The sequence below is a fragment of the Idiotropiscis lumnitzeri genome, chromosome 7, assembly GCF_059441095.1.
Source record: "Idiotropiscis lumnitzeri isolate Australia: NSW breed Sydney's pygmy pipehorse chromosome 7, RoL_Ilum_1.0, whole genome shotgun sequence".
Lineage (NCBI taxonomy): Eukaryota > Metazoa > Chordata > Actinopteri > Syngnathiformes > Syngnathidae > Idiotropiscis > Idiotropiscis lumnitzeri.
The window spans coordinates 14,328,165-14,352,615 of NC_142397.1; the positions used below are offsets into that span (position 1 = coordinate 14,328,165).

The 24,451-nt window shown below is 40.4% G+C and overlaps 1 protein-coding gene across 3 annotated transcripts in view; it reads right to left on the bottom strand.

Moving 5' to 3' along the window:
- grm5b (glutamate receptor, metabotropic 5b) overlaps window positions 1-24,451 on the bottom strand; it is a 48,907-nt gene that overhangs the window by 12,132 nt on the left and 12,324 nt on the right. For all 3 annotated transcript variants that reach the window (XM_088300038.1, XM_088300039.1, XM_088300035.1), the window contains 8 exons: window positions 23,097-23,171; window positions 22,778-22,952; window positions 6,328-6,563; window positions 5,552-5,673; window positions 4,620-4,744; window positions 4,305-4,473; window positions 3,951-4,077; window positions 638-755 (listed from right to left, as the gene is read on the bottom strand). In XM_088300038.1, coding sequence (XP_088156164.1) covers window positions 638-755; window positions 3,951-4,077; window positions 4,305-4,473; window positions 4,620-4,744; window positions 5,552-5,673; window positions 6,328-6,563; window positions 22,778-22,952; window positions 23,097-23,171 — 1,147 coding nt within the window. The remainder of the gene's footprint in view (window positions 1-637; window positions 756-3,950; window positions 4,078-4,304; window positions 4,474-4,619; window positions 4,745-5,551; window positions 5,674-6,327; window positions 6,564-22,777; window positions 22,953-23,096; window positions 23,172-24,451) is intronic.

A 24,451-nucleotide genomic window follows, 5' to 3' on the forward strand; every position in this document is an offset into this window, starting at 1 on the left:
AGGCAATTCCACTAATTAGAATACTTTACCATTCGCACATATTCCACAGATGCCGAGTAGTTTATGTATGCTGGTGGAAAGCATAATTACATTCATATTTAGTTTCCCGACTTGACGTTAAATAAATACCTAACATATGATCAAATAAATGCCTGTTTTCCATTCTTCGGTTTTCAATTTTTGAACGAAAACCGCGTGAATGTTGAACATTTATGTCAAAAACAAACAGCTGATCCACAGACACACATATTCAGTTTCAAAAAGCCCAGTTACCTTTCCATCCACTTATTTGTCATTACATTGTATTTATTTTCTGAATAGTCTAAGTAACAGAAAAAAAATCCTCTCCTCAACCCCTCTAGTCCTATCCTGAGGTAATGGCCACATTTACAATTAAATGTCTGTCACCCCTCCATCCCCCCTACCCTCACTACTCAGGAAATGGCTACTTTTGCATATGAAGAAGTGGTACTTGTTGCCAAGAGAATGTTGTTTTTTTTTTTAATTTAGGTCATTTTGACCATGTACTGGGCACCAACGACTAGTCCTTTAGTTTTAGTCCCCTAAAATACTGAGGATTCTAGTGTTAATAGAATGTGAAAAGGCTACGGGGCATATTGCCCGAGCTGTGCGTTACCTAATGAAGACGGCAGTGACGAAGAAAGTGGCCATGAGCCCAAGGCAGGCAAATACCACAGCAGCGATGGGTTCGGGGTCTCCCCATCGTAAGTACTCCACCGGGATCTGATCACATTCTGGTTGAAGTGCAAACATATTTAGTTAGCTTCAATTCACAAGGGAAGCGAAGAGACAAACTTTAAGTTATGATGAAAATGAATTTGGGTTTTCTTAATCTGCATACATTGTAACAGCGTAACAGCTTTTCCCAAAATACCCATCATATTTTGTCTTTGTTTCTTGCACTTTGTTTCCAAACTCTGTCGTCACTTGAGCTTAATTATCAGCAGTGCCATGCCAAGAAGAGCTATTAATTAGAGGGACAGCTGTAATTATGGTCATTCTGCAAGGTTGCTGAAATTCTCCATCGAGTCAAGAGCTACAGTAGTGTAGAAACAGCGACATACGTCAGTCAATTTGTTTTCTTGCGCTTTCATATTGCTTGCTCATTTTCTGGCCCCCGTGCTACTGCAGTTGAGTTTGAGTGAGCCAGCGAAAGATCAAGCTCTTTCAGTAAATATGTGTTCATCATATAGCCAAGAAAATAGCTTTGAATGTTCCGAGTGGCAATTCAGACAACAGATGCTATATACCGTTATGTAGCAAATGTTGTACAATACATTGCAACTTTAATGAAGCTAAATCCGAGAATGTATTTTGTGCCTCCGGTCTATTATTGCCCAAATCGATGTGTTTTCACAAAAGTGTCACGCTGCCTGGATGACAATCAGCACCTCCCAAATCGTTTGCAATTCTCAGTGAAAAGACGTTGGATTTTGGCCTCTGAGTAATGAGCAGAAGTGGATGAGTTTTTCTTTATCTCTGAGTCATGTGTACTCCTATCTGCGGTCGCAAGCGTCTAGCTAGTGACCCCAAGGACAAAGTTCCATATGTAAGTGACAAACTCAAGGAAGGAAATCAACATCTGGGAGAGAGTAGAGCTTGCAAGGAGTCAGCTGACGTTGTTTTGGGCAACTATGGCGGATGCCTCCCCAGGTCTGCGTATCAGTGCTTAGAAAACTGCTTTCAACTTTTCAGGTCAACATCGAGAGACATCATTTGACTGAGTAGTTGAAAGTGAATGTTGTATGACCTCTAATAGTTACTTAACTGTTTTTTTTTTTAATTGTGAGAAAATTTAATGCATCTGATATTTTTTTTTCAAACAGATTGACTGCCTCGTGTTTTGGAGATAGACAGAAACTGAACAGTCTTCAGACTTCATTTTCATGCTCGAACCACAGACAGAAAAATAGCATTTGAGGAATTCAAGAAGAAGGTTTTGGAGGGCTACGTCAATACTGCATAAGATTTAAAACTTCAAATGCATCCAAACTTTGGGAGCCTGGAACTTTGCTGACCAGAGAAGAACCTCAAAGCCCAAAACTAATCCTCTCTTTCTACTTATTTCACTCTCCCTGCCTAGCGCTTCTGTTAGACTCAATTTATCTCCTTCTCTGCTACATTTGTAAGTTGATTTGGACTTTTCTCAAACTGTATTTTCTTGTTTTGACTTTATGCTCTCCAACAATCTGCTATTTGTTTTCACAACCTCTACAGAGTACTTGGATTTTCATCTTGACTCTCCCACCCCTCAAGTCCTCAAATTCAAAGTCTTGCGATTTTTGGGCACAAATAAGTGAGCTGAAGAAATCATAATATCTGATGTATTAACAGATGAAGTCACATACCCTTACCTAACACAAATTTAGTGGTCCGATGCAACATTTTCTTAAATGACATTTTTTAATAATCATTGATGTGCTTTAATCGGGTTTGCAGGATAATTTGGATTGGAAATGCCCACGATGCAATTTTTCAAGCTATTTTATGACATGTAAGATAGTCTGGTTTCTCATGAATATTTTATGTGTAAATAAGATTTGCTGTTGGTGGAATTGTAGCCGGCCACAGCAATGCAATGGCGCAGTAACCCTGGAGGAAAAGCTTTCCTCGCTTTTTTTTTTTTTTTTTTTTTTAAGTCCATCTCTATTGTGACACTCTTCGAGCGAACACGCGGAGCTGTACTGACCAGTGTGAAGCTGTGGTCCATGGCTGGTTCTCAGTTGTAACAGTACTCAGATTATTCTTTTTTTAATTTTTTAAATTTTTCTCTATAGTGACACGACATAACCTCATGAATGTGACTGACCAAAAGCCGTGTATGTGTGGCTGTCTTGCCTAAAACCCGGAAATATATTTTTAGCATCTACGAAAGCTCATGTTGACAAATCTGTCCTCCGCCAAATGTGTTCAAACCCAAAACAATTCTGGTTCCAAAATGCTTAGGAGTTTCACCCAAAATACATCGAAGATTATTTTCCTCAACAACTCTGAGAATGGCAGTTGATGCAAAGGTTTACTTTTGCACAAGACACAGATGTGCCGTTGTGGCTCAACCATTTTTCCTGAGTTGGGTGGGTGTGTAGCAATCATGGCGTGGCCGAGTACTTGAAAAATTAGTGAAGAACAGTTGTTTCAATAATGCCAAAGTCAAATACGCTCATTTTGTAGGTCTTTGCCTTTCAAGGACTATTGCACGCAAATGACAAACTATATACAGTCATTGTCAAACTTAAACCATGTCACGGACTGATTTTACTTATGTTATGCAAACAAACAGGAGCGGAACAAAATATTTTGAGGGTATGGGACTTTTAAGATTCACTCTCATAATGTAGTTAAATGAGGGAACCTAAATATTAGTAATATACAGTGCAGTTTCACATCCTCGTGCACACTAACAGCGTGGCCAGTGAATATATACTGTGGTAGGTGGGAAGGTGCGAACACAAAATCCCTAATGACACCATCCTTTGTGTTTATCTTTTATTCTGTGAAATATGCCAGCTCCACTAAGTGAGGAGGCTTCCGTCTCTGCCATTGAGGCTCAATTTGAATTTTATGCAGAATTCTATTCATGTTCTAATCATCGCATAGCAAGCAGCATAATGAGCCGCTGAAAGAATAACAAGGCAATATTCATTCGCTTTGAAAGCGGTGGAGTAGAAATGCATTTTCACGGCAGCCAAAATGTGCTTTGCATTGAGAGCTGTTCTTAATGGAGAATAATTAAAACACCGGTGTGCACATTGGCAGCAAATTAAAGAGAACCGGGCAGCAGTGGAGGGTGGCGAACATAGAATAATATCAAGTCATGGCTCACCGCACCGGCAATAAAATGTTGATTTAATTATAGGCAATACTGTTTATCCGTTACATCTGTAACATTAGGAAATACAAAATCCAAATAATCAAAAACCGAGACTAACCTGTGAGGTCATGAGTGGGCCAGGAGCCCAGGTCACAGGCTCGGCAGGTATACTCGTCAAACACAAACTCGTTTTCTTTACAGGGAGTACACGTCCAACAACAGCTCACCTCACCTTTACGGATCACCTTGAAAAGAAGCAAAATACAGTCCCGTCACTGCGTCACTACGGTTTATGGCAACACACAGACCGGCAAAATTTCAACCAGCTACACAGTTACAGTCGGCAGCATATGTATTTTTTTTTAAACATATAATTTATTAATTCTTGTCCTCAAGTCACTCAGGTCATCAACTGGCATTTCACTCAGCAAGAAACGATTTGCCGGTATTGATTGCTGATCAGTCCCGTTACCTTAATCTGCCCTTTGTCGCAGGGTTCACTGCAAACTGACTTGATGACCACATCTTTGCTCGACCAGATTTCGTCATCATCTATTTTCAATCCACGGTTGTCCCAGCTGCCCACATTAATGTAATCATAGTAGTCCTTTCCCATCTTCTTGAAATTCATGATTTCATACCTGAGCAAAAAAAAAAAAAGCATGTACAGTGCATTGACATGATCAAGCTCACATATTACATACGTTCTGCTTCAAGCCCTATTTATGTTGACTTAGCAAATTAGCAGGCTTCAAAGTTCATAGCATTTCACTTGAATAATTAATACCTGCCAGGCGAGTCTCCATTCTCATCAAAGAGGATTCCCTCCCCTGATACTCCAGTAAAGTTAGTTTTCATCAGGAAGTCCAACAGCGTGGCGCCATCAATAGGCCTCATTGCATCACACAGGCCCTTCAAATGCAACAGCGGTCATAAATCTTATTCATGACCTGACTTAAAGATACAGAAGCTTCATTTTACTAACAATCTAGCAATAAAATTTACCATTCCTGCAGGCAGAATATACATTGCATAAAAGATCAAGCAAAATCATAACTACACTCCCATGTCTCTGTCTGTTTAGTCAGTGAAATAAAGGCATGAAAAATCGAAACAACCTGGATTTTATTTCATCATTTATTTATCATTTGCATTTGCTTAAAAGCACTGCACACCACACACCCGTCTTGGAAACGTGAGATCAAACCTCTGATTATTCATGTTGACGGAAAGCTATTGGAGTGGACTTGAAACAATTAATACGAGACAAGAGATCAATATTTCAGCTTTTAGTGCCGGGTTTTTCCAGGTGCGCATTTGCAGAAACAAAGTTAGCAATAATATCAGTTTAAAATTATTTAGACTGTTGACTTAGCATACTTTGTATGCACAATTGATTTTCGCAAATGAGTAAAAGGTGTATGAGTTGTGTTTTTAAGTCCCCTCGGCTACGTGCGGGTGTGCTGTAGCCTGCTAAATTGCCAAGAGACAAAAAAAAAAATCACTTTGCTTGCTGCGGCGTTTTTTTTTTTTCCCTCCAACGAGTCACAAGGAATGGTGACTTTATATTTTTGTACACAGTTTATTTTGTATTCAAACGCTTTGAATTAAGTTTGTGTTATTTGTTTACATTTATTTTGGCAATAACACCAATAACCATCATCTTTGCTACTCAGTCAGTCTTATGTCTCAATCATCGTTCATCAGAACAGCACCTACCTGATAGCCTGGGCACAGTGCCCGTTGCATGTTATGCAGGCCATATGCCATTGAATAAATGGCATTGATGACAAACCCCATCTTCGTGTCCTGCGCATACTGCTGCCGGAGAGATTCTCGCTCTGCACAAGTGGGGGAGTGAGGGGAGTAGGGGGATGTAGTTTGAAGAATAATTGAATTAGGAAGGCAGCTACATGACAATAACTCTCGATTTAAGATGACGCTCTGTATTTTGTATGTAAGGCAACAAGGTTTTCTTTTCCAACATCAAAGACCACTCGGCTGCCTCTCGTTCCTTCTCAGGAGCCACTTCTCCTCGGCCTCTCTCATTTCCCTCTGCCTCCTGTTCATTTGGATTTCATATCCCATTTCATTAGAATACAGGAGATGTGATCCCTTTGAAGTTGTGCTCCCACAGTATTTTGCCTATGAATGCAGCCAATGAAACAGAGAGGAATGGGAGGAGCACATAGAAATAAAGGGGGGCTGCTGAGGATATCTATCTGTGGTAAACCACAGAGCTGCATGTTTCTAAAAGGCATAGATGATTGTGCGTACGTGAGCAGGAAGTATTTTTTTGTGTGTTTTGTGACCAGTTATAGGAAAAAGACTCTCTATGAAAGACTTATTCCTAATATGGCCAGACCAAAATAATTATCCATTTTCCACTAATGAAACACTTTGATGCAGTATACACACACGACAATACTTAAACACACTATTATGCAAAGTATATGTTTGGTCACTGTTTAGTCAGGTGATTATTATATACTCACTGCTACAAGTACGGTTGTACTTGTTGCTTTCCTGTGGGTGCCCCTTCAGTCGACAGTGGAAGCGATGTTGCCAAAATTCTGTAAACCAGGGGTTCCTGAGGTTGTTGTCAGGGCGCAGTTTAAGGTAGTAGTCATCAAACCACTTGACGTCAGCAGACTGAAGCTTTATCGTTATGCCACCGGCGGCTTCCTTCACGTAGCCATCTGTCACATCATACCTGTCTGCCCATCCGTCACTGACAAGACAGAACAGATATACAAATTCCTCACAATCCTTGGGAATATCAAGGAAATTATTATAGTATTCTAATTTAATTCACTTGTGCATGTAATTATTGTTTTATTCTTGCTATTGCATAATTCATCATTGTAGATAGCACATTGAAACTGGGGATACAGTACCGCTGACAATGTCTAAACCTGCAATCATGTTCCTTGAGGACCGTTGCCCTGCCTGCTTTCCAGCTGCAACACACTTGATTCAAATGATCAAATAATCATCAAGGTCAGCAGGACACTGGATTGAGGTCCAAACTAAATCATCACTTTTAAAATCAATAAGTGAAAGGCTGCTTCTGAGGTATTGACACTCCTTATGCCGACATTATTAAAGTTCTCCGTTCCAGTCACCAGGGATTTCATATGAAGGATTTGCATTTCCCTCTACCATCCAAATGGGAATTGTGGCCAGCGAATAAATCCAGCAAACCTGTCACATCGTCCTCAATGCACCAGACATTACAATGCTATGGACGGTACATCCTCTCACATAGCAAATTTTGTTTGAAGTGAAGTAGACTGACAGAAGAGATATGAAATTTGACAGTTTGTCTCCCAGCTTGATCTTAGCGGGGACAAATATTTGCTTGGGAAGAAAAAAACTAAACAAAACAAAGCAAAACAGCAACTGCCTGTTTAATATCACAGTGTGGCTCTGCTGCCGCAAGACGTAACACCGATATTGCAGGTAAAACAATCGACTTGATGAATTGTTGGTGTACAGTGCATGTAAATTGCATTAAAGTACGCCGTTCATTTTCTCAATTAAAGTGTTTGTTCCCATTTGCATAACTTTGTGAAATGTCCTAAACTCTTCATAAATACAACGAGAGACCACATTTACACACACGCACACACACCAGTCTGAGCTGAAAGGTCAATTAAGAATATTGGCAACAGCAAAATGAATGTAATGGTCAAAAAACACACACACACACACAAATTGATCTGATACATCCTTGATATTTTGTGAATATTTGGATTAACTTTGCCCTAAAGATGTACAGATGGGACAAAGAGTGAATGAAGACATCTCCCTTCGCAGCTCGAAGACTTGGCCTTAAGCGAGGCAATCCTACGCTCTTCTTGCTTCCTACAGTTCTTTGTTCCCTCCGTTCTTCATTCATTTTTTCTTTCATCTTATCCTTCTCAAACTTCTTCTTTCCTTGAATACTTAATTTCTTTTACTGCCATCCTTCATTCAGGTCTTCTGACCTTCTGCCTCTGAACTGTGGCCATAAATCAAAGCAGACAACATGATAACACATGCCTGTCATGTTTTTTAATTGCTTACTAAAAAGGATACCACCACTTAGAGGAATCGTATCAATGAGACCTACCAAAAAAAAAAAAAAAAACAACTCAAGATATGGTGCTTTCAGTTTGGCATAGTTCACATTTTTAAACATTGATAGGAATTCACAATGAGGATATTGATTGGTTGCTACCAACAAAGGAAGGCGTGAAAGACAAGTTGGTGAGAGGGGAAAAATAATCTTTGCATAACAGCTTTTTGTTTTTCCACAATGAAAGTGTTTTGTCTTGTTTTTATTTTATTTTATTTACAGTTCTCATTCAATTCACATTAGAAGCTGCATCTGTGTATATTTGTTTTTTCCTGTTTGCTAATAATATAAATATTCAAATTTCAAATAACTCAAATTTCCCCATTGTGGGACTAAAAAAGGACATCTTTATTTTCTTCCCCAGTTTTTCACCTCAAAATCTTTTGGGTGTGTATCAATATAAACTCACCACCATTTTACAGTTACAGTATATCGTTTGCAGTTGCCTTGTCTCTCCTTCTGCATCTTTCCTCCTTATATTTCTCTTTAAGTTCTGTTGCTTTCACTTGACAATTACACTTATGTTGTGGTCAACATGAACTGAATTTTCACATTTCACAAAGACTTTTTCTGCCATGCTGAATAATATCTGATAGCAACATTGCCATCAGAACTGACAAACCTGGGCCAAAAACTCAGAAGCTTTGTAACTGTAAACTCAGAATTGTCATGTCTTTCATCAAACATTCCTATGGACATATATGAAACTCACCATATCAATGATTTATGTCACAGGCTAGACATTATAATTAAACATCATAAATTAGCTTGTCATTTTGAACCATGCCCTAAAGGAGTATTGTTGGGAAAAAATGATAATAAAAAGATACTATTGAATTGATACACGACACTGGTTACAAAGTGTTAGTAGGAACAGATTGCAGGACACACAGGTGCTCAAATTACACTCACACTATGGATTCTTCACAAGAGCTCTCCAGTGTATTGGAGTAGGATTACTACAAGCCACATATTTACAGTACATGCATTTGAGCGAGGCATAAATACTGATCAGAGATTAGGCTGATACTAGCGCCATCAAAATGACTGATGTTAATGACGTTCCGGTTCGCCTCTTTCCACCGCCCTCAGTCTCGGACCCAAGGGCTGTCGCCATGGTTGTCAGCCCACGCTCAACCAACTGTCTGTACTTCATGTCTCATACAAACACACTGGTTTTAACAAACAGAATCACCTCTCTTACACTTTCAAATAAATATGAGCTGACAATAATGGAAATGTGATGTGCAGGACTGTACATTTGCTCTGTTGTCTTGCACACAAGCCGCAGCACAACCTTTACAATATTCAAAACCATGCAGTGGGCATTTCTATTCAATCCTTAAAGAATACAAGTGAAATAAACTAAAAGCCACTTGCAAATTGTTAGTTTGCATTTGATTACATCTTTATTATAAAATCCATCTCAAGCCGAAGGTATTTGACGAATGTGGCAAAGCTTCATTGCACCATAAATCAAGGCAAAGTCTGCTGCATATTACATCGATGCTAACCGTTAAATGCACCTTTACAAAAGCCTTATGGGATGGGAAATGTGCACTTGATTAATTGCTTCACTTTCACCTAAATCATGTTGTGCTTAAAAATAACACAGTTCCAATAATGACTTTGATGTATAAAAGATGTATAAACAAAAAAAGGTTCGGAACTGGACCAAAATTTGTTTGGCTCAAATAAATACCCAAGATATTGTGTCTTGGCGCAATAATTCTCATTCTGCTTCAAAACATAGCTACCAATAGATCACTGCCATTATTAACGATGTTGTACAATGACATGGCGTGACCATTCTGCATACACTCTGAAGCTGCCATGGTAAGTGGGCAGAAATTCTCGAAGAACATTGACTGCTTACAGCCAAACAAAATATCCATAAAAACCAGCATGCACATGCCTACTCATGGGTACACACATGGACCCACGCAAGTCGGAGGTGAACTCGCAAATGAAGCATTGATTAGTTACAATGCCGCACAAAGTTTGAAAAGGTAGATGCAAACACTTGTCTGAAAACTAATGTCCAATAGAAACACTCTCATGTCAACTTTCAAATCCGCAGATCCCAGAGTTGCACATTTTTGTCCTTTAGCCCTTTGCTTCTTTTGTTGAATTCCGTCTGGGTCTAAGCATCTCACAGTAGTTGCACACAAATTTTCTGTGAGAATAACAAACAGTTTTACAATTGATGACAAATACAAAGCGAATGAAACACTCCCTGTCAAGAGACAGACAGTTGAGGCGAGAATATGTGCCATAAATATGCAATAATTTGTGTTCATGTTTCATGGCAAAACCAGATGATGCAAGGGGACAAGAACACATCACAACAGTCTGACTGTGTTTTGTTTGAATAATTTAAAAGGATATGGAGGTCATTTTGAGTTATTCTGACAGTGTTTGAAATTCTATACAGAGAAGAACAGTCCAACACAACAGTAAAAACTTATTTAACCGCATACTGTATCAGAACTGTCTCCCAAATCGACAGACCTCGACTGACCTCACAGAAATAGATGCAAGGTCAGTATCCACTGATATGTCTACAGTGAAGTCGCTTTATATACTGTACGTAATTGATCTGACCATTTTACACCGACGACAGTCAATGTCACCAGAGGAAGCACAGCCCACATTTATTCCCATAGCACCTGGTCCAGTTTCACTCACTCCTGATATCACAATTCATTACGCCCAACCTCTTTTCTGACAATATCACCTTTGTTGTAGCTACCATTGTTTATATTACCATTATAAAGAGTGAGAAATCACTAGTTGTTGTTTGTAAGTTATTCCATTCCTGAAAAAGAATGTTGGTGGGACACCTTGCAGGGTGCTGCAATGAGCAACAAAAAGAAAAGAGCATAGAGAAAACCATTGAGGATCCATTGATACAGCCTTCAAACTGTAATATTGTAGGGCCAATTTGAAGGCAGTGCATGCCATGTAGGATGCCCACATGAATAGCACTTAACTTCCATTCTGGGTCTAGTATAATGCCCTGACTGAGGCAGTTTATTGTTATTATTGCACTTCAAGCACCTAGCGGATTATAAACCTACCATCCAGACGATGTATTGTAAGTAGTTTTCCTCGCAATGTCAGCTGGCATGGGGCTCCAGCTCCCCCGTGGGCAAGAGTAGCAGTTTAGAAAATGAATCGATTGACGCAGCTGTAGAAAATATATTGTTCGGTTTTGTTTGACACAGTCACTGAGGGATTCATGAAACAGGGCCTATTTTCGCACCCAGATCAAGTGTGCCGCAAAGTACAGTCCAACTGCGCCCATGGATAGTTTTCTTTCTTTTGGTGTTACAGCTAGAAAGGATGTTTGCGCTATTGTGGGAGTGAACACAGAAGGTTCCTTTACCGGCTCTCCTCATTCCTTTTAAAAGGAGAGGCATGTGATCTACATGGAAGAAGCATAATAGACTTGCTGGAGTCCATGCAGGAAAGGAACTGCAAGAAAATCTCCACTTCGCGTTGAATTGGCCACTGTGAAAGAGGCCCTTGTAGACCGCCTTTCACCTCCGATTATTCGTTCATGTGTGACAACCCCAAAAAATTGCTGCGCCGCGCTCAGTAGAGGGCTTTTAAAAATATATTAAAGATGATATTAATAATAATTACTATGACTTGCTAATAGTAAATTGATTCCTGTCATAAGCCAGAGAATTCAATGCACACTGTTGTCATATTTAAGAAGGAAACACAATAACATCCACCAAACGCGTCCCGCGCCAAATCTATCCGCCTGCTCTCTGATCAAATCCACCAAAATTGCGTTACCCCAGATGCACCACAACTTAGCCCTGCTTTTACATGGTCTAACGCCCGATCTATTTCCTGTCACCAAATTGTTACATACTCACGAGGGCATATAATATAAATCGCCTTCGGTCCACTAGAAGGCCCAGCATGACATAGCACTGGTTGTCAATTTCCCAAACACGGTAAACTTGACTTGCGCCGAGACGAAAACGAAAACGCACCCATTTTTACACAGAGCTCATGTGCGCCAGACGACAAAAAGAGAACCCAACATGTTCATTAATGATGTAGTAGCAATGTGTAGAACTGTATTCCATCATCCCAAAATGTGTTCTTAATATTTTGATTCCACTTCAATTCCAATGGGAAAAATTAATTGGCAACAAAATTATCCTAAGGGAAATAATGACAGAGATGATAGTAGATTAATCCCAAATAAAAATAACAATTCAAATCAAGTTAGAAACACTATTTTCTTGAAATGACGTGGCGGGCTTGATCTACCTGTGCTCTAGATAGAATACCCTTGACAGATGACATTATTTTTTTTTTTACTTCACACATGAGGGAAGTGTCATTTTGAAATTTGGCCCAGCGGATATTATATTAGGGGAGGTAATATAACGTCAGTATAACACTGATCTCTTTCCGAGACACTCCTTAATCTTCATCACCACGGTGGCCTTTGGCTCCCTCGGTTACTTATCCTCTCATCTGTGCTTGCCAAACGCTTCCCAGCTATTCGCTTCGCTTACCTTACACTCCGTCCTGTTTCACTGAGGGACCACCGTCTGCTCAAACTCCAAGTCATGTACTTGACTTTCAAAAGGATTGTTCTAGTCTGGGACTTGACTAAAGGTGAATTTAAATACAGTATAAGAACTGTAACTATTAGGAGAAGTCATTTCCCACCATTTTAATCAAGGGATGAACAAACACAGACGTGGCATGACATTTTGCCTTTTGCAAGATAGTAGTTTAGTTAGTTTGGAGGGCATTGTTTCATTCACAGGAAAACTGTCTTGATTCTGGAGTGTATTTTGCTTTCGAAGAGTGTGGCCTTTTGGAGAGGCATCCGAGTAAGGCAGGATTGGTGATGGAAATGAACTTTTCTGACTCAGCCATTTCGGTTAGATAAAGATTTTATTCCGGTCACATGCAGATGTCAGAAGATGTCCCCCAAAATGACGTGCATGCTTGCGTGCGTGCTTTCGCACATGCTCCCCGTCTCCTTTGTCTGTCTTCATCGGGAGAGGTAGAAATATTTAAACTCACTTATTACAAATACAATGCCTACAACTAAAACATCTTAGTCTTTTGACCACTCCCAAAACACCCAAAGGGGAAGGAGATACGGCCCCCCATTGCTTTTTAGAGCCGACTGGTCTACCGGTGATTCTCTTCTGGCACTTTATTACCCTGGGAAACATCTGATAACTACCTGAGGGACATTTTACAGTGCTTGTTGAAATGGCTGTTGGCTCTCACTCTGAGCATTCACTCTTTGATTCAAGTTTAGTGGTTGTAGTCCATCAAGTCATTTGTGTGTGTACTTTATAAACCGTCACAGGGGGTGCTGGAGCCTATCCCAGCTATCTTCGGGCAGTAGGCGGGGTACACCCTGAACGGATTCCCAGCCAATCGCCGGGCACTCATAGACGAACAACCATCCGCGTTTACATTTATGCCTAGGAGCAATTCAGAGTGTCCAATCAACTTGCCAAGCATGTTTTGGGGATGTGGGAGGAAATCGGAGTACCCCCGGAGGAAACCCACGCAGGCACGGGGAGAACATGCAAACTTCACACAGGAAGGCCGGAGACGAAATCTAACCAACGGCCTCTGCACTGTGAGGCTATCGTGCGAACCATTCGTCCACCATGCCGCCTATCCCTGTTTACTTCAGCAACAATTTGTGGCCCAAGGCCACAGAGTGCAAGACGGTGCACTCGTGTTATTCCTGGCAATAAAGGCAGCGACCCCTGACGGGAATAGCAAAAAAAACATTGATAACTGGCGCCCCTCCCAAATATTAAATTTCCTAGATTAATAGTTTAAACCATAAATATACCACAACAATATGATCAAAAATTATTTAATATATATTTAATATAGCCTGAAAAATAGATGGCCTATAGAGGATTAGCTTGATTTAAATAAAAAAATGCACCACAAGTGTGAGCAGGGTCCAAATGCAGGTTCAGGAAATAAAAACCCAGCCACAGTTTGGCTTCTGCCACAAGTGTTTCTACTCCACCGAGAGTTAAACGAGCTCCCCCGACATTAAGCCTTTTTGAATGGTGGCCCGACAGCCAAGTTGTGGTGGCCTTTTATCTGAGGTGGTACTGACTTCATCTAGTCATGATACGATATTTTAAGTTTGAGTGATTCTTTGATATTTAGTGTCATCCTACACTGTTATTTCAGCCTAAGGCATTACAATTGCGCAAATTAATAGCAATGCTTCCTTTTTCTGGATGAATGCAAGCACAATCATTTAATGGTATATCTTTTGCCAAGTCGGAGACACTGTCCACTTTACACTCTGACAATAATTATATGTTGAAGCATCAAGCACACACACACACACACACACATAAAATTCACGTGTTTGACATCAGGGATTAGCATGGAGTGTTGCTCCTAATGCTTAGTAACAAAACATCCAACATATCATCCACAGAATTGCGTGTGTGTGTGTGTTGGGGGGGGGGGGGGGGGCGTGCTCACGTTCATGCTTGGGCGTGTGTGTCCAAGAGAAAACTAGGCGACTCCACAGAAATTAGCTGTGTGTTATTCTGGACTTTAATTGCTCTCGCCCACGTCTCAGTGGTGCCACACACCACAGACAGAGCCTTCATCTTTTTTTTTTCTCTGCCTTCACTAAATACCCACACTTGCTACTGCCTGCGCTGCAAGTTTGAGCCAAAAAGAGCCCATTAAGTTAGTGTGTTTCTTTTTGAAAGAAAGGTAAAAACTAGGTAAGAATTGAACAGGGGCTAAGGAAAGTGCAGAAAAAGATTAGTGGTGAAGCGCTTTAATTGCCATCACACACACAAGTAAAGAGCCTTCCTTATCTGTCCATCTTTCTCTAACATTCTCCCTCACACTCTATTTTCTTGCTTTCAGTCTCAGCGGTTGCTATAGTAACAAGATGTGCGGGGGCTGTGATGCAGCACACATACTGTATCACTGAGCTCACCAAGAGGGAGAGAGACAGAGAAAGGGAAAAAAAAATGTGAGATTATTGGGTGACTGGGTGTCACTTGATCACTTCATTTTGTCGCTAATCATCCAGATGTGACACTTTTTCATTTCAACTTTGCCAAGCTGTTGGCTAAATCATACTGCTATGAACTAATGCGGTGAGCCAAAGATTTGCATGCAAATTAGGTATGTCAATATTAACAACGAAATAAAACGATGGTTGTGATTAAACTTCTTGCCCAAGAGAATAGATTCACAAACTGTGAGAGGAATTTGTTGATGGCATTTCTTTGAGTGCTAATGCCAACAATGTTCACAGAATCTGACTGTTTGAAAACCCTTACAATTAAATGTTTTAGGGTTGCGCTTAGAGAACTTTACAAGCAAGTAAACACGGTGCAAATTCTCATTTAAATAAATCGGAATGAGGAACGAAGCAAGCGTGAAGCAGAACAGGCTGAAGATTTCTGTTGTACTATGTCCCAAAGGCAGCCCAATTTGGTTTCTCTCTTAGCTTCAAAAGCTTTGTATTGTTCGCACCTTTGTCCTATTTTGCTTGATTATTTCTGATGATTGCCACTGATAGAGGATTTCCAATGCTGCACGAACAATACTGATGCTGTGATACATCCAACACCATTACACAGTGAAGTAAGTGAAGCTCGATTAATATAGAAGTGAGTGCATTGGTGCCAAAATGGATGGTTAATACGTTGGAAAAGTGGTAACCTCCTTTTGTGTGCTCACATTTCCAATCTTACTCGATCTGCTCTTTCTCAGGGGCATCACAGTTCATATTTCATTTAATTACCATTTTCCGAGTTCAGTGTCTGGACTAAATTAGGGGTCAATTAATTTCTTATTCAGGAACACCATGACCCTTTGTGAGGAAGCTTTTCAAACGCCTGAAGAATGAGGTGAGCACAAAAAGAAAAGGAAATGACAAGATATGAGATAACAGGAAGACAGGAAATAATTCAATAGAGTAACTACATAAAAAAAGAGAATATATGTGCCCTAACTTTTTCTATATGAATCCAATAGTTTCAGATTGTGGGCAGAAGAAGCTCTCTCCTCTAGCAAATATCCCCTCAGGTGAAACTTGGAGAGTGGAAACAGTGAAAAGTAAAATGTCAAAAAGCGAGTTGCGGGAGAAAGAGGAGGACACATGGACAGAATGGGAACAAGAAAGAAAGCCCTGTGGGCAATAAGAATTCTTTCATAGTTGTTTCAGTTGCTTTTGATGTGCGATTTCAGCCAAACTGACATCTTGAGCTCGAAGTCAAGGTAGACTGAGGTTGCGTTATGAAGAGACAGACAAACTCGCCGGAATCGTTTGATATGTGTTTGACATTTGACACCAAAGATCTCAGAGGTTTTATTGCTTGAATTACTTCCTCTTTCAAATTCAAAGAAACGCATCTAAACTGGACTGGGCCGTGCGGTGTATTCAGAAGTGGGCACGTCAGTCATTCTTTGTCATTATTTCAGGCAGGCCCAATCTGTCGCTGACGACCAATCAAAGAATGCACTTACTACATCACACCCAGACTCACACACACACACACACACACACACACACAAAAAAAACACAGCGTGGTGATTTGTTTTTTAGCTGAAGTCTGCTTGTGTTGTCTGCACATAGTAAGTACGCTATTGACGCCGAGTGGCTGTTGCTGACGACGTCAGACGGACTGGGCCATCCTGAAATAATGTCGGAAGGATGGTGAAAATGTTTTGGGGCCATTTCGTTACAAAGGAGGAAAATTAGTAAACTTCTTATTAACTTATATAGAATTCTTTCCTTTTGAATCGTGGCAGATTTTATCCAAGTTTTGTTTTACCGATTTTCAGGAGCACACAAGAGTGAAACCAAAAAGCGAGGAAAGAAGTTGACTCAGAAAAGGTAGCATGCCTGAAATGCTCTACTTTCTCGACATGCAACATTTCGTCAGATCAGCTGATTTACTTCCTACATGACAGTATACTCTTAATTAGGCTTTAAAATTAGACTTTTGAATTTGTCTGAATTACTAACCATCACCACAAAAAGTCCGCTTTATGCTTTATGTTTCAAGTAGGATTAAATTAGCCAAATGTAAAGACAACAACTGTTAGACAAAACAAATTTGATTCACGGATAATGCCAGTAGTCTCCGAGGATGCGTGTGGATGAGCGTTCATACTGCAGACGCATCGCAGACATTTCTGATTTATATCCACATACGAAAGAGGCTCAGGTTGGATTGGAATGAATTTGAATTGTACTGTTCACGCTGCGTAAAAAAAAAATTAAAATTCATATACTTTCTTTTAGCAATATAGTTTCGTGCAAAACTCTTCATCACTTGGCAGTCGCCGATAGCAGCGCACTTCTCAACGGTCAAGACAGATATTGCGGTTTTAAATCCAGCTGTCCGTTTGTCAGTCACAGGTGCAGACACAGACAAACACAAAAGTTCATAATGTGTCTGTTTGATGTATGTATTAAGAGTTTCCAGAGGTACTTCAGAGACACAGACCACGTATTGATCTCCCAACCTGATACGGCACCACAGGGAAATCTTTCACTCACTACACAGACTTGCGTACTTGATGAAAAGGCTCTTCTACACTAATCATACATTCCTACACTTTCCCCTGTGGTTAATTAGTAACACTTTTGAAAGTTAATGAAAAGAAATGAGTGCTACGATACATTGCTACATCCATCCGTTTGTCTCTCAATTAAAATGCATGCAACAAAAGTTGTTAGAATCAAGGATAACTTAAAGTGAGACAAGCAAAACTATCAATGACTTGAAGCCTCAGGTTTCTTGAGGAATGGCAATTCATTGTGTGTATCAACAACTTTGTGTGATCATGTGTGTTAGTGTAAAATGTACATGTGAGCAGGCACAGCATCTACTGCTAAAGCAGAGAAATGTGGAATCTACAATATGGTTGCTTGATATAAACTTATTTTCATTATCTAAGATAATGAGCTCAACTTTGAGCCTTTGAACTGACCTAGCTGTCAGCTTGCTTCAATGACATTCATTTCCGACAAGCATCTCCAAATGAACGTTTTCCTGATCTACTTTGACTTTGATTTTATGTGTGTGTGAGACTCAAGAAGGGGGCTGTTTGCGCTGTTGTGGGTGGGAACGCAGCCAACTTGTTTGCCATCCAATGGATGAGGCTCCCCTCATTGTGTTTAAATTCAGCCCAGATAGAGGTGCACAGTCTACATGGCATGTAGATGCAAGAGATCGGTACGTGTAAAGTATAAGGAACTGCAAGTAAATCTCCACTTTGTGGATGATGTAAAGTTGGTCGCTATGGAGTGAGCACTGTTAGACTTCCTTCTGCCCCAATCATGCGTCTGTGTTAAGTTGGCTAGGATGATCACAGATCGCCTCTATGAACTGTGCACTTGGAGATCGCCTTCCAACCCAATTGTGCACGTCCATTTTTTAGAATTAGAAATTAGAAATCCCTTTATTGTCATTGTACTCAAGTGTGCAACGAGATTAGAGAGCTCCCCTCTCCAGTGCAATACAACAATAATACAGACAAATATATAAATTAGATAAATAAGAGAGTGCAATGAAAAATAATACTGAATAGGGTATATAAAAACACATCACGATGCTGTTCTGCAAGGTAATCATAATGTATTCAACTGATTAATTTCTAAAATAATTCAGACGCTTTGACCCATGCTGTTATACTTATGAATGAAATGTGATGACACCCGTCACACATGCAAAGAACTGCCACTTGAATCCGAACACACAAAGCAACAACAAATACAAACGGAGAATCCAACAATACTCACAGGTATATATTCTCTCTGGTTTGGTGGCCGACTTCTGTATTAGTATGGGATATTTTCTCCCTTTTCTTGGTGTTCACAACACTGTCTTTTGGCAGACCTTAGAGGTGCCGAGATATTTACGGCACAACTAATTACTACAATTGAAGATGTGAAACTACTAAATTTGGACTTGGTAGTAAGAAAACTATTAAAAAACAATTGTAAATCAGTGATATAACAAGGATGTAAACATACATCCATCCATTATCTGAGATGCGTCTCCTCAAGAGGGTGGCGGGGTACACCCTGAACTGGTTTCCAGCCGATCGCAGGGCTCTCAACCATCCATGCTCACACTCATACCTAGGGGCAATTCAGAGAGTCCAGTCAACCTGCCATGCATGTTTTTGGAACGTGGGAGGAAAACAGAGTACCCGGAGGAAACCCACGCAGGCATGGGGAGAACATGCAAACTCCACAAAGTAATGCTGGAGCCGGAATCAATCCCACGACCTCTGCACTGTGAGGCTATCGTACTAAACAGTCGTCCACTGTGCTGACCAAGGATGAAAACAATGAATCGAATATAGCAATGTTTTGCTATACATCAAGTAAAGTCTGATAAGGATGAAAAACACAGAGGCAAAGACAAGAGCTGACTAAGAAAATGGCAGTGTCGCTGACTTGCTGAAAATGAGCTTTTTGTGGCTCTGATAGTAAAAAAAAAATTAAAACAATATTTCCGTCAGTCATTCTGAAAGTTCTGAACATACCTTAAGATTGAATTACTCGGAAAACACATGATATTAGTTACACTTGTACTGATGCTCAGATGGGTGCACAGTATTGGGATGCGCCCACGCTTGCAAACATTCCCATAATTATGTGCTACATCTCACCCCAGTGCGAAATGCATTCAAACATGGAAGGAAATATTTCCATGGCAACAGCAGGCAAAAAGAACGCACACGTGCTGTGTTCACAACAGTCGGATATTAGCCGTTTGATTCAAAGAGTCTCCTTCATTAATCAATCCTAATGGCCATGGGAAAGAATGTAGAATTAATTACTCACTGATTTGATCATTAAAAAAATCCAACATTGATAAACTGATGATGGCATGAAATATTGAGTTTTTCTATAACTATGGTATTCTCCTAATGGACACCAATGGCTGCTTAAATTGTTGTGAATTCCAAAAGGTAATTGGTCAATTATTTCTTCTTCCACAAATCTTTAACGCAGTCATCACGAAAACTTTTTTCAAGCCATTTTTAAATCAGCCAAAGAGTGAAGGCCAACCACAGCTTCTAGCAACTTTCAAATGATCAAAATTGACCATAAATGACATGGAAAGAAAAATAGAAATACATGTGCGTGAATATGAACCTATGTTTTCTGTTATGTTCCTTTAACAGCAACTCAGTCTAGTAGTTAGTTCCAACAAGTTATATTGACCACTACTTTCGCTTTTTATAATCTCTGAATAAAGTGTCGGCGGCTATAACCGCAAATGCCTCCTTCTAAAACCCACCACTTGTGAAGTTTTCAGTTTAACCAAGAGGTTAACACACACCTTGGTTGCCATCTTATTCTTGATTTGGTTTCCTTATGTGGTGGGGAAAAAAATAATTTACTCAGCTCCCAGCGGTTGTTTCGCGTTTCATCTTGCAGGTACACAAGGCACTTTTGTCTCTCGCTAAATTTGCTGTTGATGCTGGTGCAGTACGACTCTCAATTGCCTTTTGAGCGACCGCAGCTGCTTGGTGATAAGGGAGACAACGTTCTCTTTCATTAATGTGAACAAACACGTCTCCAATCATTGGAAGCGAAAGGTTATCGTGTTTTCCGGCAATTGGCTACCGCTTTTATTTTGCTAGCCAAGTCAGTTTCTTCAGGAAGAGCATGCAAATTTTAGAGAGATCCAAGTCGACTGGTTCCTTAACATTATTTTAGCAAAAGTTGTAAGATAATGAACAGTCATCTAGAGTTAAAACATTTCTGGTTCACAATGTAAACGTAATTATTTGGTTCAAGGGCCATATCAGGACTTGCGCTGTACTTTTCCAACATTTTTAGCTGTTGGAAAGAATACCACCTTGCTAATCAGTGTAGACTTAATTGTAAGTTGGTGTCTGCAAAGATTTTCTGTACCATCTCATACAGGGGTACAGGCACCATGCAGGCACATTAAAAAAAAAAAACGCTGGATTTCATTTGAATTGAGAAAATCAAAGTCATTTAGGATGGTTCACATGGCATTTGTCTAAAGCTAAAAAGTGATCCAATATAAAGTCATGTAATATGATATGGCATTCTGTGTGGCTAAGCACCGATTCACCACCGTAAAAAGCAGGGTTGCAATTAAGTGCAGGGAGGAAACCAAGGGTAAACTACGACACACGTTGTTTTAATCATTCTTGCTGATCTGCGTGAACTATTTTCATATTTATCCTAACGGTCATTTTGGAAGTTCTCGATGGGCGAGTCATGCCGAGAGGTGCTGAACACTCAGTATAATCAGATCAGTGGTAAGTGAATAATTATCTTCATCATCATCCGTGCGCTCACGTGGTAATATAATTATCTTCACATTAAAGAGTGGCTGCCCAACAGAACGGGACTAATAACAATTTCCTTCTACAGACCTCCGCTGAGCCGTGCATTAACCCATGACCACCTCCGCTTTACATCCAGTTTTTGAGGCAGACGTTTTTGAAGGAAAATACTTCCTGCACTGAACTAATCAAAACAAATTGGCGACAAAGACAGTAGGTGTGAGAGCATTTATACAAAAACACCCCAAAACATTCCAATTCTAGAATTTCAAGCGAGCACACTCATACAAAATTTGCAGTCAAGCGGATGAGTCATGGATGAGTTCCACTGTGCCAAACCACAATTTAGCCAATGAATGCATCACATCTCCTACATTAAGAGCAGGGTAAATTGTCAATTACTATTTTAGGTGCCCGACTTCTTCGTTTGGAATTACAAAATAACTTTCTTGGGTCAAATTTGCAAATTTCTTTTTCAATCTGCTTTCAATTCTCTTGCTTTACTTGATCAGACATTCACCTGTCAGAAAGGCCATGTAGGATGTTACAAGACTTTACCTCACTCAGTAGGGTGACGATGATCATGTTGATGATGATGAAAATGATGATGATGTAAGGATGAGCATGACGGTAATAATGAGCATCATGGTGCCGAGGCCAACAAAAAGGATGTTGCGTCAATGTCTTAGTTACAGACTGTAGATCCCTGTGGAAAGAGTAAATTTACATTTTATTGTAGATATTTTAATGCCCATCACTTGAAAATATTCCAACGCTGTCCTGTGACATTTGTTTGTGCCATAGGTGTAAACAATTCAATAGTCCTCTTACGATAACAACAAAGGTGCCAGAGGAACAAATTCACTGAATCCAGCATCGTACAACAGGATGTGAAAACCAACTACAAAGTTTCACCGTATTCGAAGAGGGAGCTCAAAGCTCATCAAAGACATCATAGACGAGACCAGCAGTGAGAGGGTTCAAAATCAGATGGCCACACAAAGGAGCCATCCAAGAGACACGGTATGCAGATGTGTGGATCCCTCTGCATATCTAAACTGTGTTCGTGGCACATATTAATTGTTTAAAAGAAACCGTTGCAATGTCTCGGCTCATTCATTAGTTCATTTAGGTGAGTTTAAACACTAGCAGGAAAAACGCAGACAGACATCAGTTTGCCAATGTTGGGGTTCGCTTTACATGAGCTCAAGCGTAAACACAGCACGGCACAAAGATGTAGTTAAATGATGGTCAAGAGCATTGGCAAATCAAAAGTATTTAACAGTCAATATCAGCATGTGTGTCAAAAGCACCGTCCATCTGCTGCCCGTCCGCATGTGTGTGGGTGAGTGTTGAGGAAAATTAGGAAGCTTGGAATGAAATTTCAGATGAGTGTATCAGAGGGCTTTTTGGAAATCCATATTCATCTTTTTCATTCATTCACCCAACTTTCTGAACACAGCTTCACTGACCTTCCGACGAGAAGAATCTCCCCCACCAGTCCTTGGCGCCTCATTGCCATGAGGATATTGCGGACAGTCATGCCCTCACAGAAACATGCCACCACCCTTGCCTTGGGCAGGTGGGCCTTCAGCCTTTCCACCAATCGATCGAAGCTCTGCTCTCCAGCATTGCTCCAGATTTTGCCTGAAGCAAACATGTCCAAAAGAAACCGGCACAGTCTGTGATACTTTCTCGTCACTTTGGTGCCCTGCATTGCATTTCATTACAGGTTCAATTTTCAACTATTAACCATAAAAAACTAAATTTGTTTTTGAGTCCGTATCCTACCAGAATGAGCGATGCAAATGCCCTCTTTGGCTGCCATGTCCTTGAAAGCTTCCATCCCACTTTCTCCATAGTTGCCTGAAAAGACAAAAAAATGAGTTGAACAAGACGGAGGGAAAACAACTCACAGGAAGGTATGGGACAGACATACCGACCCAGTTCCCCGACTCGTCTGCCAGAGCACAATTCATTAATCTCACATTTGTGTCAGAGAAATTGTCTCCCCACTGTGGCACCGGTTTCTTTGCCAAAGAAAGTGGGTGACCTGGAATTTATGCAAATGAAAGGTTGTACACGCTGGCAAAGAATATGATAGGATTTCCCTTCCTAAAATCTCCCTCTTTCCCTTTCATCTCACCATTTTATAGGCTCATTGAAGAAAAGATCAGAAATCCATTGCTCCACCAGGGTTTTATGAACATCAGCTCTTAAGGTTTGGCCCTCTCGTACTGTGTGTCATCAATAACAGAAAGTGATCTCAAATAGGCTGCTCTCATCTGTGGTGGAATGAAATTGTGATTAACCAACAAGGCCAGAAATAATGGTGGGGGTAAAGTATGGCTAAAAAAAAAAAAAAAAACTAGACGGAAAATCATGGCAGGGGTGTGTGTGTGTGTGTGTGTGGGGGGGGTGTGTTGGGTGAGTGGTGCGCATGCATGGGTCCATGGCAGTGACAAGTGTGTCAGAGCTAAGTATAAATTCCTGTAATTAGTCTCTCAGTGAGAAGAGCAGGAGACAGATGGTGCAGACCATCCTACCCTACACACATACACACGCACACCCCCACGCACACGCACACGCAGTTTAAGTCATCAGAATCGATAAAGCTTGTAACCTACTTCACTCGAGTCTCAACAGGGATTTATGTGAGAGACATCTTTTTCAACGAGTTTCACAGTAATTCTTTCTGGCTTTGAACGTTTCCCTACATACTGTATGTGCACTCCATTCCTGCTACAGGCAGTATTTTACAATGATGCCACAGTCTTACTCATCCCCACTCTTTTATTGAGAGAAACTGCATCTCACGTTTTCCTCACACAAGATAAATTGAGGGTTTTTTTAAACTACTTTTTAAAAACACTTCTTTAGATACACTCAAAATTGTCAATGCAGTCCACATTCCATCTATGATCTGCCTGACGAGCTGCACTTTGGTCTTAATAAGCGACTTCCTCGAGGCTCACCGTCTCCTTTTCGCAAGAGAGAGGCAGATTCTTTGGGACTCGTTTCCGATGACATCCTTCCTTCCTCCTCTCTCCCACTTCTCTCCTTCGTCACTCCCTCTCAATTACTACTCTCATCCTCTTGTCACCGCTCACCCGCTATTCCCGCATTTTAGCATGCTTCCCTTTCCA